The following is a 15,938-nucleotide window of genomic DNA, read 5'->3' as shown; positions in this document are numbered from 1 at the left end:
AGAGACCAGTGTCCCTGCTGCAGGAGCATCACGAGGGCACAGGTCTCACAAGTCCTCGTGCCAGGGCAATGGAAGCACATGGTGGCCTTCAAACTGCTGTCAGTGACTCTGGGTCCCACCAAAACCGTCACCTGAACAAGAGCTGAGTCCATCCCCTGCCCCACGGCAGAAACCAGCTCTGCATCCACCAATGCTCTCCCCTGCTCGGACTCTCCTCCAAGTGGAACCATAACGGGCGGGGGGAGCAGATGCGGCTCTCTAAATACACAATCCTGGCAAGAATCAAACCACACAGGTCCCTGAAGGCCACCCCAAGCTGCCTGTCCACAGCCTTGTCACTCCAGAGCAGACCTTCTCCTGGAAGGGGAAGCCCAGGTGCAGGGGCAGAGTCCCCTCTGAGGGAAGGCTGGGATGAGGCAGGACCCCATCACCACGGGGGGTAAATCCATTCTGGTGTGGAGACCCAACCTGCAACCGCTGCTATAGCCCCACCACATTCGGGATGAACCTGCTGCAAGAGGAGCAGGCGAGGCAGATCTGGGTCCCATCCCACTCATCCTTCCCACCTAGTTTCCGAGGCAAAGCGACAATCCCAGATTAATCTGTACAGAGTGTCCTAGAACAGTCTGGGTGGAGAAGGGACCTTTAAAGGTCATCTAGTCCAACCCCTGAAGGAGTGGGCTAAGGAAGAAGTGTCACCAAGGCCTCTCAGAAGGAAACTTGTCCCCAGAGGGGTGAAGGTGGACACCCACATGTCGGACCCCACTGAGCCAGGGCATTCACCCCGGCCAGCCACGATGGCCAAGCAGCACAGAAGCAACACTCCAGTGTGAGATGTTAGAGTTGGATGCAATGGAAGAGCTTCTCAAGCCCAAACCCCATCTGCTCAGCAGATTTCCAGTGAAGAAGTTACTTGCTTGGGTATAAGGTTTGATTAAAGAAAGAAAAAAAGCTACTCAACACTTTGACTTGAGGTTCAACAAGTGACAAAGAGTTGGGTGAGTCTCAGTCTGAGGAGCGTCAAGTCCTGGGGATTTGAAAGCTCTTGATGCTCAAAACCACTGACCGGTAGATCCCTTCAGGATCAAGTGATACAACCTTCCCGTTCTGGGCACTCCAGCAACTGCAGGTGCCATCAGATCCAGACCCTACAAGCTCACCTCCATCCCCACATCCCCATCCCACCGGTGAGTCCTGACACTGGGGAACTCGGGGCTCACCCCTGGCTGAGCCAGGCAGGGCAAGCACAAACCCTGCTCTAGAAGATAAAGCAGCCACGAGGAAGGAAGGAGGTGAGATGGAAGCACAAGAAAATATTTCTTCGTGGCCATGGAGACAGGAGTTCCTGCTGTTAGAAGAAACTAGTCGGAGATGGCACTTTTTCTCCAAGTGTCACATACATCCAGGATGGGCTACACTCCCCATTGTTGGTGGCTTCTCCAAAAAGCACATTCCCCTTCGCCCCTCTCCCCTCGCACCCACAACTGGAGTACGGGGGCTGAAGACGCTTCCCATCATCACGGCTGTCCAGCCTGATCCACACCTTCCTAAAGGAAATAGCCTCGTTTGCCCCAAAACAAGAGGTGACACAGGGACAGCTCGACGTCCCCGTCACCCTGCGCAGCAGCTCGGGGTCAACAGCCCAACCCTCCATCTCTTCCAGCTGCTTTCTCCCTCAGCGAGGTGAGAAGCGGCTGCTGCGTGCCCCACTGGTGGCTGACGGAGGGATTGTTGCCAAATGACTAATGGGCAGTGAACAGGGAGTTGAGGTTTCCTGCTCTCGGAGCGCTCTCAGCTTCACAGCTCGGTGGGGTCTCAGCGGACCCGACCCGGGAAGCGCGAGCCAGAGGTAGCAAATCACCAAAAAAGGAAGAGTGCAGCACAGGGCCTGGTCCCCAGGGCTGGCGCTCGGCAGCGGGACACAGGTCCTGCTCAGCACAACGCTCAGGAAGTTCCTTGTCTTTTTTTGGCAACGTACGCGCTACAAGATGGATTTTAGCTTCCTGACGAGTCCCTCGCTGGCAGCGGCAGCCTGGAGGAGAAGGAACACGTGTGACAGCCACGAAAGGACCAGAGCCGGCAGGATGTGGTAAGGCAGAAGGAATTCCTTTTTGGAAGCTGTTTGGCTTTGATTACTCAAAATTATCTCCAATTATTGAAAGCAGGTTTCAGATCTCTGGCAGAGCGCTCCTACAGTAGGGTCAGGAGGGGCTTATCCTTGTAGCCATATGGATCAGATCTTCACGTCTCCAAGCGCCGTCCCTTCCGCAGCCCAGAGCAAGGTGAACGCTCTCCCGGGCTGCAGACAGAGAAGGAACAAGTTGAACTTGCTTGAGATTATGGCAAAGAGATAAAAGATGAGGGAGTGGGGCAGACAACACACATCTCTTGGCAACATCTCCCAGTTAATGCAACATCAAGACATCGGTCCAAAACCAGCCCTCGCCTGGTCTCCCATCTCTGCTCCCCGCCCCGAGCATCAGCGTCAGGGGCACCCGCCTGGAAGCACATCTCAGTGGGGATGACGAGGAGAAGGTGCCAGCGGTGTCAGGTGGGGGTGGAAGACACTGGCCAGGCCAGAGCAGCTCCAGGGCTGCCGAGATGGAAAGGTCGGGTCACCGGGAATGACAGCGCTGAGGCGAGGCAGAGGTAGATGAAGGCCAGTCCCACCAAGCCCCGAGAGGCTGAAGCAGATGCTCGGCAGGTTGGCCACAGACCGAATCCCTTTCAAGTACGTCCCAACTACACGTTTGTTCCTGGGTCAGTGTCTGGGTTCCTCTGGACTTCCCGGACGACAGCTGGGGAGTCACAGGCTCCAAAATCCTGGGTCACTGAAAACGCCTTGATCGCGCACGTGTGCTGAGCTGATATCTACTGCCTGTGCTGCCCAGCTCCGGTGGCCACAACAGACACCGGGTGACCAACCGTCACCCACTGGTGAATTGGTATTCACCCCCTACCACAGGGGACACTGCAGGACAGAGGGGGTTTTGCTTTTCCACGACACCCACCAGAGCAGATGACAAACCAAGACTTGTCCAGGCCCTTTGCTCTGAAGGGTCATAGAATCATTTAGGTTGGAAAAGACCTTTACGACCATCAAGTCCAAACATAAACCTCACACCGCCAAGTCCACCACTAAACCATCTCTTGTCTTGCTCCCCAGACACCGATTCCTGGCACACTGTGAACCTTGGGGCAAAGCAAGTCATTCCTTCAAGGAATTCCCTGACAAGGAACTCCTTCAGCTGAGGAGCGGTGCCAGGAGCCACTGGGTGATCCAGGCCTCCAGCAGATGTTGGGGAGCGCAGCAGGTTCCACAGAGCTCTGGACATCGGTTCCTCCTCCAAATGGGCATCTTTGCTCATGTCCTGTGAGCACCTTGGGTGGGAGCACAAGGGAACCCTCCCCATAGAGGGCAAGGGATGGCACCGAGTTCTCTTGCCAGATTCTTCTGTGGTTTGAGATGAAGGTGGGCACAAGAGGTCCAAGGAGCACCGTATCTTGGTCCCTTTTCAGAAAAGGATCTGATAAAAGCAGTGTGATGAAAAGCTTCTACTTGTATTTCCTCATCTCTCTCGTCAAGAGTGTAAGAGACAGGGGGGAGATGCAATTAAGGCTGCAATGGCTCAGGCACAGCCTACCAACATCAAGCCTTCAAAGACCCGAGCGCTCTGCCGGTGGCTGGGAAGGAAGGATGGCAAAGGCAGCTCCGCAACTTCCAGTGGCCCACGGATCTGGAAGAAGCCGGAGCTGCCCAACTCCCAGCTGCAAAACATCTGGGTTACATTGTCCTCCTGGATTCCAGGACATAAACTGTGTACGGCTCCTACGAGAAGCTACTGGATGTTTCTCAGCTCTCACCCTCTGAGCATTTTTGCCCTTTTATCCAGGTTTTCACCTTGCTGTTAATAACTCAGCAGGGCGCAGCGCTGTCAAGTCCTCTCCCACACGCCAAGCAGAAAACAGCTCCAAAGTGTCCCTAATTTCCCGGGCTATCACTCCCTTCCCTTCCCAGTGAAGGAGACGGCAAAATTAGATCAACAGTTTCTGCGCACAAAGGCTGCCTATGGAAGACACACTTAGGAATCAACAAAACAACTGAATTCTGTCCTAAATCTCTACGAAGATGGATGAGGTACAGAGAAAAGGGTCCCACTGATGTCGGTAGAGGGTTGGAGCTGCTACAGCCCCTCTCCACCACCGCTCTCGTGAAGACGACCAGCATCGTGCCCACAACCCTTCCTCCCGGAGCAGGAGAGAGCACCCGGGGGCAGACATATCTCACTGACTTCAAGCACAGGGGCAGGAGTTAAACACCTAAAACGTGTTTAACGCATTAATTAATTAAATGCTCAGTGTTCTGTGCCCACGGGATGCTCCACTGGGGGCGGGGGGGGGGGGGGGGGGGGCCGGTAGGGCAAGGCTCCAGTCTAAGGTGGATGCCCCATTGCTGAAGGTGGGAGAGTCCTCCAGGAGCAGTAGTGACCTGGAAGGGATTTGAGGACTGATGCAGAGGGGTCAGTGCTGCCCCTCGGAGCCCCTGGACCATCAGGCAGTTGTTTCCCCAAAGCCTAAATGTGCTTTTCTTCTACTCGTTTTGCTGTTGCAATTCCCCTTCTTTGACTGTAGTTTCCTTTATTGGTGCTCAGTCCAATCTGAGCTACAGACCAGCGTGACTTCTACCGGATAGATCACCCTTCTCCTCACTTTGTGCACTCGAATAAATAAGTCTTTACAAGTTTACTGTGCATTGTACAATCTAAAAATAAATGAAATAAAAGTATATGAAATTTATAATTTTTCATCACATCTCTATAAAATACAGCCGCTGCTCCCGAGCGGCACTTTCTGTACACGGAACACCAAGTCACGATACGATCAACTGCACCAGTTTGATAGTGGCAGCACGGTAAGCCAGATCGCGGTGTTTTTGTGAACTACCATTTAGACCTACTTAAAGCAAAGAGATACAAAAGCAAAAATGCACTTCGTCAATAAATGGACACGGCTAAGCCATTTCTGAATCAAGTATCAAAACCCTACTAACAAAAAAAAAATACATCGTACTTGGAACAAAGCCAACAAGCTGAGAAGTTCTGCTCCCTGCACCAGTACAGACGCGCTACGTTCCGTCTTCCCACCGCTGGTGACAAGGACCTGACCAACACCAGTGATTCCCCACCCTGTTCATATGCCAACGACATCCCCAAACCAGTTACCGGGCTGGCTACTAAAATTCACAGTGACTCGAATGCCACCAGCAACTGCAAATGGCCCAGTGAAGGAGTTCCAGTGGGGCAGGACTGGAATTTCTTGCGGTCAGACGGTGCCTGCGCTGGTTGAGCCGCCCGGGCCACCCCAGGGGCCACTCTAGAGGGGAGCCCCGTGTCCTTCTTTGGAACGGACACAATTAAAGACCACCCAGTTAATGGAGCGCCTGGCTCAGATTGGGTTAAAACAGAGCGTTGGGTTCGAAAGGCAGAAAACTGCTTTTCTCTGCAGCTCACGCCGCTGCCAACCACGAGGGCGTTGGGATATGAACAGAGCGAGTCGAATAAATAAAAACTCCCACCTGTCTGAGAACTGGGTTTGGCGTCGGTCAACCCTCCAAAGTCAGCACCAAGGATCAAACTAGAGGCACAGTTCTGACGGGTTGAAATAGCACCGAGAGGAGGCTCTTTACATCTCTGCTGGTGTGCCAGTCCTTTATTAGTCAGAGAATTTAATAATAAGTCGTATTTATGATTCTAGGTGGAATAAAATAAGTCAAAATTGTTTTCACTTTAAAAAAAGATAAATACTTTATCTAAACTATCAACAATACAAACTGGAGCTTTAAGCATTTCTTCTGCCTTTTTTTTTTTTCTTTTTTGCCTTTTTTTACTCAGATTCACAGTAAATATTTTTTTTTTCTGTTGTTTAGGTCTTTTCATGTTTTTATTTTGTCCAGTAGTAATAGAGTAGAAACCCCTGCACAGGCCAGGTGAGCACCTTTCAGTGGAAGCCGAGTGAAGTTGGTCCACGTTGTCCTTGCATAGGTCACATTGGGTTGAGGTAGAAATCCTAGTTACCTGCACAACGGAAGGAGAGGAAGAGACTCATCTAAATAAAAGACAAAAATCTGCTGTGTGTTAGATGCGTTAAGCATTTCTACATTGCTCCGAGCCCTCGGGAGCAACTCTGGACCCAACCGCAAGGAGAAAGGATGTCTCCAAGCGACACGCGGCCCCTCCTGGCTATTTTTAAGGCTTTTCTGAGAGTGTCACTGTATTGAACTCCGTCCTCCTGTGACTCACCTCGAGTGGGGGGACAAAAAGCATTCCCCCACTCAGTACAGAATCACATGGGGTTGGAAGGGACCTCTGGAGATCATCTCCTCCAAACCCCTGCCAAAGCAGGTCCACCCAGAGCAGGTCCCACAGGAACGTGTCCAGGCGGGGTTTCAATGTCTCCAGAGAAGGAGGCTCCACCACCTCTCTGGGCAGCCTCTTCCAGGGCTCTGCCACCCTCACAGGAAAGAAGTTCCTCCTCATGTTTAGATGGAACTTCTTACACTCAAGTTTCTGCCCATTTCCTCTTGTCCTGTCCCTGGGCACCACTGAAAAATGACCGGCCCCATCCTCCTGACACCCACCCTTTAAGTATTTATAAGCATTGATCAGATCCCCCCTCCGCCTTCTCTTCTCCAGACTAAAAAGACACAAGTCCCTCAGCCTTTCCTCATAAGAGAGATGCTCCAGGCCCCTCATCATCTTTGTAGCCCTCTGCTGTACCCTCTCCAGCAGTTGCTGGTCCTTCTTGAACTGGGGAGCCCAGTACTTCACCTTTTTCTAGCACACACTAACCTGCTTTGAATTATTTATTTACCCTGGGGGAGAAACATTATGAGAAGGTTTATTTTAGCCCCCGATTCCAGATTTCATCATGTCTTGGTTCATCAAGGACTCTTGAGCACCCGAATTCACACCAAAATCAATGAAACTGCTCAAACATTTGCCCTGTGTTCACGTGTCACGGGCAGCTGGACCACAACTACGGCACGTCTGTCACACACCATCTCCTGGGAGCGTTAACTCCGCTCCTTTGCTCCACAATCCAGCTTTGGCATCCAGCTACTTTTCTCCGTACCTTCACTTTTGTGCCTATTTTGCCCAGAACCTTTTAGTGACAGGGACAGTCCCCATCCGATGGGATGGAATCCAGCCCAATATGAGCCCAGTTCCAGGGAGGACAACGGCAGAAGGCTCCAGGCTGGTCTCGCTCCAGTCGCTCAGGTCCCCCCAGCCTGACCCCTCCTTGGCCCTTCTCCCCCCTCTTCTCTCTATTCGGGGTCTTTCACGCCCGTTCCGTAACCGCATCACGCAGGGACACGGGGACCACGTCACTCAAAACTCTTCCTCAGCCTCACCTTCTTGCACAGAAGGACGGAGATAATACTTACGTGCCTCACAAAAGCCTAAGGAGGATTTGTTGGAGGAGCAATTTGATGATGAAGACACTATACACAACGCACAGTCAAAAAGAATCTCTCGGGTATATTGTAATCGAGGCGTACGTGTTATAAGCGGCAAAGAGCATCCGACCGTGTCTCGTACGGAGCTTTGGTAGCAGCGACCAGAGACAACACCAAAGAGCTACAGGAGAAGCGCGGAGCGAGCTCTGGGGCCTAACACGGTGGCTGAACTTCGCAAGTGTAAGTCGTTACACGGGGATGCCACAGAGTACGTTCATTAACAACAGTACCCAGCTCCGTGGTGGTACACTTTATTGGGGAGTTGCTCTAAAAGGCATTTAAATACTTGCTTCAGTAAAAAGCATACAGTGTGCAGAGACCCTCCTCTGCTACGGCCCCGGCCGGTGTGAAGCACGGACCAGTTAACCCTGCAGTTCCCTGCGTTCTCATTCACAGTCTGGTTGCCCAGTGAGTATAAATACAGCATGGGATGGCTACTGCCAGCCCTAGCAGGCCAGTCCAATAGAGCTGCAGCGCCCAGAGAAATTACAACCCTTCTCTGCTCCCTGGGGTTGTGTTTTCCAGTGATGCAGGGATAGGATTACGTTAACCGCGAGGCAAGACCAGTGCATTTGCTCTCCAAGACAAAGCTGCAGCTTGTAACCTAGAGATTTTTGACTTTATGATTATTCAGAGCAGCTGTTGTCAGCTGAGGGGGAAAACAAGGCCACCACGGTGCCACATGCAGTCACCGAGCAGCACCATCAGGCACCCTAACACTATGCGGACATGGACTTGTGGAGAGGGAACAGCCCGTGTGGGAGGGCAAGGAGAGGGGAGGGGGAACCGAAGTAGGCAACAACCACTTCCAGCAAGTGTATAAAACCATACTTAAAAATAGACATTTCCTCCTGATTACTGATCTTCAGAAATAAACGTTTTCCTGAAGTGATCCCCACTTGAACATAATCCTAATGCCAGATGAGACAGAGTTACCATTTGAGCGCTCCTTGTCGAGAAATCCTGACTCCCAGAACGGAGAGCGTTAAGACTCTCCAGCCTCTGCCATCAGATTATTTGCTTCCCACATTTTAGAGCTTTCTCTGCTTCCCAGAGCCCATCCCCAACCTATCTCTGAAAAGGAAGAAGCATCATTCAGCATCTCGCACAAATCTCCTCGGTTCTGTTCTCTAAGCCTTACCTTACAAAATAAGAACGGTTAGCTAAGCAAGCTCTTTATCGCGGCTTAACCCCAGAAAGGTGCGAAGCGTAAGGAGGCTGCATGCCCAGGGTAACCCACATGGCGGAGGTGCCAGCGTTGGACTGGGTGATCACGGGCGCGGACGGGGCCAGCGCCAAACGGGGCAGAGGCGGGTGATGGACTGTAAAGGAGGGGCGGGAGGATTTGTGCTGGAGAGAAGCTAGCTTAATAGACAAAGAAGCGTTAGCAGGTTGGACAGAAGCAGAGGATGAGGATGGCAAAAAAGCCTCGCCGGGCGGGATGGATGGCAGGGTCTGCAGAAGCGCAGGCTCGGAGTTAGAAGCGAGTAATGGAGGCGGCGGGGGCAAGGAAACGTTAGGAGGGGGCGGAGGGGAATGGAAAACAGATTGCACTGGCGCTCTGTTGAGGTGCTGAGCAGATCTAGTCTCACTAGATGTTACTAAATTAGAGGAAGGGGGTGGGAAGGATGAGGATGAGGTGCTGGCAACAGCCTGCAGGGGGTTTAAGCTTAGCACCGTGCTGCTAGAGACAGCACTGCTGCTGAAACTGGCTCCAAATTGATGAGGAGAGGAGGCAGAAGGCACCGCATGGTTAAAAATACCTGCAAACAGGAGAGAAAAACTCAGCTTCAACAGATGGGCTTTGTACAGTCTCAAGTGACAAGAGAAACAAAACCAAAAAAAAAAAAGAAAAGAAAAAAAAACAAACAAAAAAAAAGAAAAAAAGCAAAATTATAATAGTTACAGCCCCATACAAAAAATATGCAGCATGAGAAGGCAGCAAGCAATGAGAGATAATGGTGCAGGCCAGGAGGTACAAAAGATTTCACTTACCTTTCCTACTGCCAACCTCTAAATGCCACGAGGAAAAATGGTCAGACCCAAGAACTGTCAGTTCTATACCACACGGGCAGACTTTTGATGAGATTACGTGGTCTCTAGAGTTGTTTATCTGAAGACTCAAACTGCTGCTCTTCCCTCCCCACCCTCCTGCGTCCCCGCTTACAGGGCAGCAGGGGGGAGGTTGTATTTCCAGCAAATCTACGTGCTGAGAGATGGGAGAGTTAGGATTTCCCGACATGGTGCCTGAATGATTATGGACAGGTAAGAAAAACTGCCTCGGGACACTTAGTACCGGCAGGTTCAGACTATCTTCTAGCCCTGCCAGCTTGTCTCCGGTCTGGGCCACGGAAGCCAAGCCCGTGCAGAGTCCCAGAAGCGCAAGGTGCATATGGCATTGCCCTTCCTGGCAAAGAAACGCTCTTCGTGTCCATTCAAGAGCCAGAACGCTAGGCAATTCCCCACACCATCTCCTCTGAAGAGGCACTGATGTTTTTGTTTTTTGTTTTTTGTTTTTTTTTTTGCTCTTCCTGGATCACGCTAAATCCATTCAAGGCCTAAGCTCAACCTGTTGACAAGTTATAGATCCTTAACTCGGTACCACGACAAGTGAAATCTGTTACCTGCAGGCGGACCTAAGGCGGTTCCAACACAGCAACATCTGAACAAGCACACATTAGGAAATCACAAAGTCTGGGTGTATTCTTTCATTAAGGTGATACAACAAGCTCATCTAGTAGACAAAGCTCATGAGATTGCACTGTGGGGAACTGAACTCATCCTAGCATTTTCCGAGAGAGAAAGAGAGAGAGAAAGAGGAGACTGGTTATGTGGGACAGATCTGCTTCACATCCTGCAGGAATGAAAGGGGTTTCAGCCCTGGAGAGGCAGCGTCAGACTTTCCTTTAGGCCCTGTCTTATACCAGAGAAAGAGTTCTGCCTACCTCCAACTGTTCCACCTGTAACCCCAGGAGAGAAGTTCCCCATAGTGTGAGAATTAGTCAGTCTGGTTGCAGCTGATGACACGTGGACCAGACTGGCAGCAGCTGGCATGGAATTAAATAAGGACTGCAATACTGAGGAATTTGTCACCGAGTTGAGGTTTGCTTGCAAGGCCATGGGGCCGAGGGGAAACTGCGATCCAGTGGTCAGAGTGTTTAGGAAAGGATGGTGCGCCTGAACAGAAGATGCTGGGTTGGCTGCTGAAGAAACAGCAGTAGGAAGGCTTTTCCCATTCAGAAGGCCACCAGACGAAACAGCAGCAGAAATGAAAAGGTTGTGGCCGTTTTTAAACTCCACATCTCGGTCCCTTCCTTTGCCGACCTTTCCGTTATGCTGCAAAGAGTTTTTTTCCGAAGAACCCCCAGCACGAATGCTTATTTCGCTGATCTCTTTGCCTTTCACCCCCGACCGATTTAAGTCTTCTCCTTTCGTGCCGCCGAGGCCTTCGAGTTGCCTCTTGTTCAAAAAGGGGTTCGTTTCCGATACCCCCACATCTTTGCTTCGCTGCGACTGGAATCCCAGGGAGGAGCTGGAAGTCGTCACCTCTGAAGCTTTGTGGGGAAGAGAAGCACCATCGATAAAGCTGTGTAAACCCAGGTCTGTGGACAGTCCCCCGTTGTAGGCGAATCCGTTGGTGGGGTTTGTACCGGGGCTGAGCCCGTCGGCCCCGGCCGAGGCCACGGCGACGCTTTTCCTCCCGTGCGCTGTCACCTTGGCGTCCATGGCCAGGCCGTCCTCCGAGGGCGGCCTGAAGGCAAACAGCGAGCTCTGGCTCAGAGCCGAAACCGACTGCAAGGGACTATCTGTCGTTTTGGTCAGGTTGATGTCAGATATCGGTGAAAAAGTAGATTTCCATTTACTGCTGTTCATGTTCTCGGTGCTTTGTGCTTGTTTCCTCCCAGATAAGCTGCCGCCTAGTTTGGAAGAAAACGTGTAAATGTCAAAAAACAGCGTTCACTGAATCTGCTCATTAAAAACAGAGTTTTATCTTTCAACACACACGTTTTGCCAGTCTGTAATTCTATTTCTGATCCCAAGGCAGAAATATTTGTGAAGTCACCTAAAAGTCCTTAAAATTTAGTTTAACGCTATGAAAAGGCTTGAAAATGCTGATCTACGTTTTCCTCAGTCTTTGTCCTACAGATCCCTCCCCAAACCCCGCGTCAGCGAAAAAACCGGTCAGATCCTTGGTGACCTGTGACTACAGAGAGAACTGACCCAAAATCTGTAATTATAAGCCACCTGTCTTAATTAGGATTCTGCAAAGCCCCGGCAGAACTGCGCTCTGCTCAGCAGCACAGAAAGCGCCTGCTTCTGACCGACACCTTCAGTCCGAGGCAGCCACCCATTCCCAAGCCCAACCGTTACAATAAATAATTAACGTTCCTCACACCTACCATTTTCAACAGTCTTCTGCGGAGATTTGCTTTCCAATGATATGGTTGCAATTTTCCTTTCGATTCTAGCGGGAAAATAAAAAGGTTATAGCACTCATCGCAGACCTTTTGTTGCACATTTACCCTCAAAACCCTCATCTTCCGCACGTTCACGTCTCAACAGTTGCCTAGAGCATGTAAAGCCAAGTCAGCCAGAAAGCTGGACGCTACTAAAGGAACTTAAAAAATCCACCATGAACTTTAAGTAGAAGCTGTTACAGAATTTGTGCTCTTTGCCAAGATCAGTGCACGTTCACAGGACTTCATTGTTGCTGCTCTTTATCAGGAAGCCATAGGCTGTTGCTCACATTTCTACAGTGGTTACTTTTCCAGCACCTTAAACACGAAAAAAATTGCACCCCCCAGGCAGGTAAAGGGTGGCAAATACTCAATTTGCAGAGCAACACAACAGTTTGGGGCAGGAAGAATTTTAAATCAAGCCGAAACTGGGAGCGAGGGGGAGACAGATCCTTAGTTAAAGGTTACACACACACACTCGGTGCTCCTCCTACAAAGCAACGTAGTAAAAAAAAAATAAAATAATTTCTACACTAATTCTTTGGGAGGGCAGACTCTGTCAGCCTTGCAAACACAGCAACACAGAATCAGAGAATCATCTGGGTTGGAAGGGACCTTTGAGATCATGGAGTCCAACCATCAACCCAACCCTGCCCAAACCACCACTGACCCATGTCCCTCAGCACCACCTCTGCCCGGCTTTTCAATCCTTCCAGGGATGGAGACTCCACCACTGCCCTGGGCAGCCTCTTCCAAGGCTTCACAATCCTTTTGGTGAAGAAATTATTCCTAATATCCATCCTAAACCTCCCCTGGTGCAACTTGAGGCCGTTTCCTCTTGTCCTACAGTAGGTTCCCACATTCAAGCACCTTCCCTGTTCGCAATTCCAGCCACGTAAAGAGGGGTGGGATAACGGAATCACTCTCCAAGCACAGGGGACAAAGGCCCTCACACACCTCTCCGGTTCAGAGCCCCGTTAGCGGCTCCCAGAGAAATCTCACCCCGACGCCCGTGTCTGTGCGCTCACCTGCTGCTGTTGTGCTCGTCTTCAGATCCCTGCTCTTCATCTGACGTTAGAGGGGAGTAATGAACTCCGTTGGTCTGAACGAGGGGCTTTTCCTTTTTCAGTACCGGGGGCTGGTCATTGTCCTGGTAAGGAACAGGAGAGTTCTTCAGGGAGTTTTCGGGAGAAGAAATGGCTGTTATTTCTAAAGGCTGGTTAATGTTATTGACCTGGGCAAGAAGGAAAGAAAGCGGTTACAGGTGAGAGTAGCCCTTTAGAAACAAGGCATCTCGTTAAGGATATTCAAAGCAGGCTCAACTTGCTCCACTTTAGGATACGCCAAAGCTGCTCATTTAGCACCACCGCTGTTACACCCACCACCCTGCGACACAGCCCGGGATGAAAGATTAAATAAAGCTTGGAAAAATACCTCATTTTCATTCTTTGATTTTATGTTTAAACGCAGAAATGAAGACACAGGATAATCACGTTTCTTTTCCAACTACAGGATCACATGAACACCACTTGTATAGTTGGCTTAATTATGCAAGAATGCCATATGCTTCTGGCACTCTTATGCTATTTAGTCAATCTTCGTTTAAACTATTTTCAAAATATTTAACCTACAGCCTAAAAAAAAAAAGTCAACTTCACTGCAGAAACAAGCCTTTTGTCGTAAGAGATTATTTTTCATTTTTAATGCTCTGACAGCAAAGAACTCTTTGCAGAAGTTCTACCTGTCCAGAAATAGGTCACCAACTTCTCAGCAATTCTCTCGCCCCCTTTCACAAAGGGTCCTCACACCGATTCTGCCTACTCTACACCCAGAGTCTGCTAAAGAACGGACAGTTAAAGGCGTTTCTAATTCAAAGAGCTTTCCCACGCCCTTCTCTCTTGCTAGAGCTCTTCATTTAGGTGGAGCTCAGAGGGATGGAGCACCTCCCCCTATGAAGACAGGCTGAGAGAGCTGGGGTTGTTCAGCCTGGAGAAGAGAAGGCTCCGGGGAGACCTCATAGCAGCCTTCCAATATCTGAAGGGAGCCTACGGGAGAGCCGGAGAGGGACTCTTTGTCAGGAGATGTAGTGACAGGACAAGGGGTAATGGTTTTAAATTGGAAGAGGGGAGATTTAGATTAGATGTCAGGAAGAAATTCTTTACTGTGAGGGTGGTGAGGCACTGGAACAGGTTGCCCAGGGAAGCTGTGGATGCCTCATCCCTGGAAGTGTTTAAGGCCAGGCTGGATGGGGCTTGGAGCAACCTGCTCTAGTGGAGGTGTCCCTGCCCAGGGCAGGGGGGTTGGAACTCGATGATCTTTAAGGTCCCTTCCAACTCTAACCATTCTATGATTCCACGATTTTTGCCCTTACCATGGAGTTGATATTGAGGGGCGAACCCGACGGTTGCGTAAAGAGTCCAGACACAGTAGGTAAGGATTTGCGTTTAGGGGAGACCCCGGAGTTCCCGCTGAGATTCCCGGTAGAGGATCTCTTCCGCCGGCCTCGCTTCTTCCCGTCCTGCGCGTGTGCTTGGCCGCAGTCCAGCCGAGCGCTCGCGGGCAGAGGACTGTGCTTGTTGGAAGGGGATTGTTTTACATGTCCTGTATTAGGAGAGATTGTAAAGATGATTCTTCTCTTGGCCTCGTTCTCAGGATCTGAAAACGCTGCATCAGACTGAAGATCCCCCTTTGTTCCTTCGGCAAACATCTTCTGAGCATCTGCATATTGCAATACCCCTACCAGGCTCTGGGAGGTGCCATTTAACCTGGGGCTTGCTGAGTGCTGGTGAGCAGGGGAGTTTGGCCCAGAGTTCCTCGACTGCATCATTAGCAAAGGATGTTGTGGAGTGGAACTCCGAGACCCTACTGAGTTAAAGAGACTCCCGGAGTCGTCCAGAGCTGCCTGATCAACACTATGGTTAAGATGGGCTGGGCTGTTTGTAAGATTTCCATTGACTGCCACGGAGCCAGAAGAGTAAGAAAAACCTGTTGAAAGGGAAAGTATACATCATTGCTTCTGCTGAGCGAGAGGTCACAGTGCTAGAGTGCTGGGAGTGCTGGGAGGACTGGGACTGGGGTCAGCTCTGCCTGCATTCCAGCAGCCGGGTGTCACACGGGCACCGCACGGCCGCCTTTTACAGGGTGCAGCTGAGACGTGGCTCTGTGCGCTGGCGATTTTGGTGAGGGGTTAACGATTTTCACTACTTTTTGGCCAGTTCAGGAGAATCCATGTGTTGTACGGAGAAACCCTACGCTCTACCCGTTTTTTAAATGGAATTCAAGTATAAGTTTCTTTTGAGCTATTATTTCCTTTTGGAATAAGGGCTCCTTTACTCTCAGCTCCTTCCTATCGCCAAGGAAACAGATGGCCACATTCAGTCTGTTTCCTTCCCCAAAAAAGGGACTGTGTCATCTCTACAGCCCAGCTTCTTCTCAAAATTAAGGAAAAGGCTGTGGCTTTGGAAGTGAAAGGGGATCCTCAAAAGAAATTGTGGCAGAAGAATGCCACGTGGAAAGAAGCTTGGGAAGGGAATTACGTATTTTTCACGGTGTATCATAAATGGGTTTAGTGCTCTAGCAAGGCTCTGTCTCTGGGCTGCCTGAATGAAAGGGGCAGAAGGGAACATGGCATTGTTTTTAAATAAGGGTTTTTTTAAATACTTCATTTGTTTTCTAGAAAACTGCAGCCAAGCTCTTCCTTGCAAAACAGATGCTAGAAACAACACAAGCCCCTCGAGGCGGTAAACGTTAAGAAGAGATGTCCTCCTTGATGAGGGATCAGCTGTAGAACAGCTTCTAATATGCCAGAACTTACTTTTCCTGGTCCACCCCATTTCCATTTCCATAGCCTGAAGGGCTAAAGGCCACACTTTCCACAGATGAGTGAGTTCAGAAGCAACGTCTGCACTTACAGGTATCCCTGCCCTCTCCCTTTTCACCCTCCTTCCTACCCACATCGTTGTGCC

The 15,938-nt window shown here is 50.5% G+C and overlaps 1 protein-coding gene across 1 annotated transcript in view; it reads right to left on the bottom strand.

Moving 5' to 3' along the window:
* Positions 1 to 5,885: 5,885 nt before the first annotated feature.
* Positions 5,886 to 15,938, bottom strand: part of DOT1L (DOT1 like histone lysine methyltransferase) — a 73,477-nt gene continuing 63,424 nt past the window's right edge. The window contains exons 24-29 of the mRNA XM_074163626.1: positions 14,345 to 14,958; positions 13,002 to 13,207; positions 11,917 to 11,981; positions 10,462 to 11,433; positions 8,658 to 9,279; positions 5,886 to 6,074 (exon numbers count right to left, since the gene is read on the bottom strand). Of these exons, the coding sequence (XP_074019727.1) occupies positions 8,693 to 9,279; positions 10,462 to 11,433; positions 11,917 to 11,981; positions 13,002 to 13,207; positions 14,345 to 14,958 (2,444 nt within the window). The 3' untranslated portion in view covers positions 5,886 to 6,074; positions 8,658 to 8,692. The remainder of the gene's footprint in view (positions 6,075 to 8,657; positions 9,280 to 10,461; positions 11,434 to 11,916; positions 11,982 to 13,001; positions 13,208 to 14,344; positions 14,959 to 15,938) is intronic.

Source organism: Numenius arquata, chromosome 25 (genome assembly GCF_964106895.1).
Source record: "Numenius arquata chromosome 25, bNumArq3.hap1.1, whole genome shotgun sequence".
NCBI classification, from domain to species: domain Eukaryota; kingdom Metazoa; phylum Chordata; class Aves; order Charadriiformes; family Scolopacidae; genus Numenius; species Numenius arquata.
Note: the sequence above shows the minus strand (reverse complement) of the source record. Positions and strands in the feature narration are given on the sequence as shown.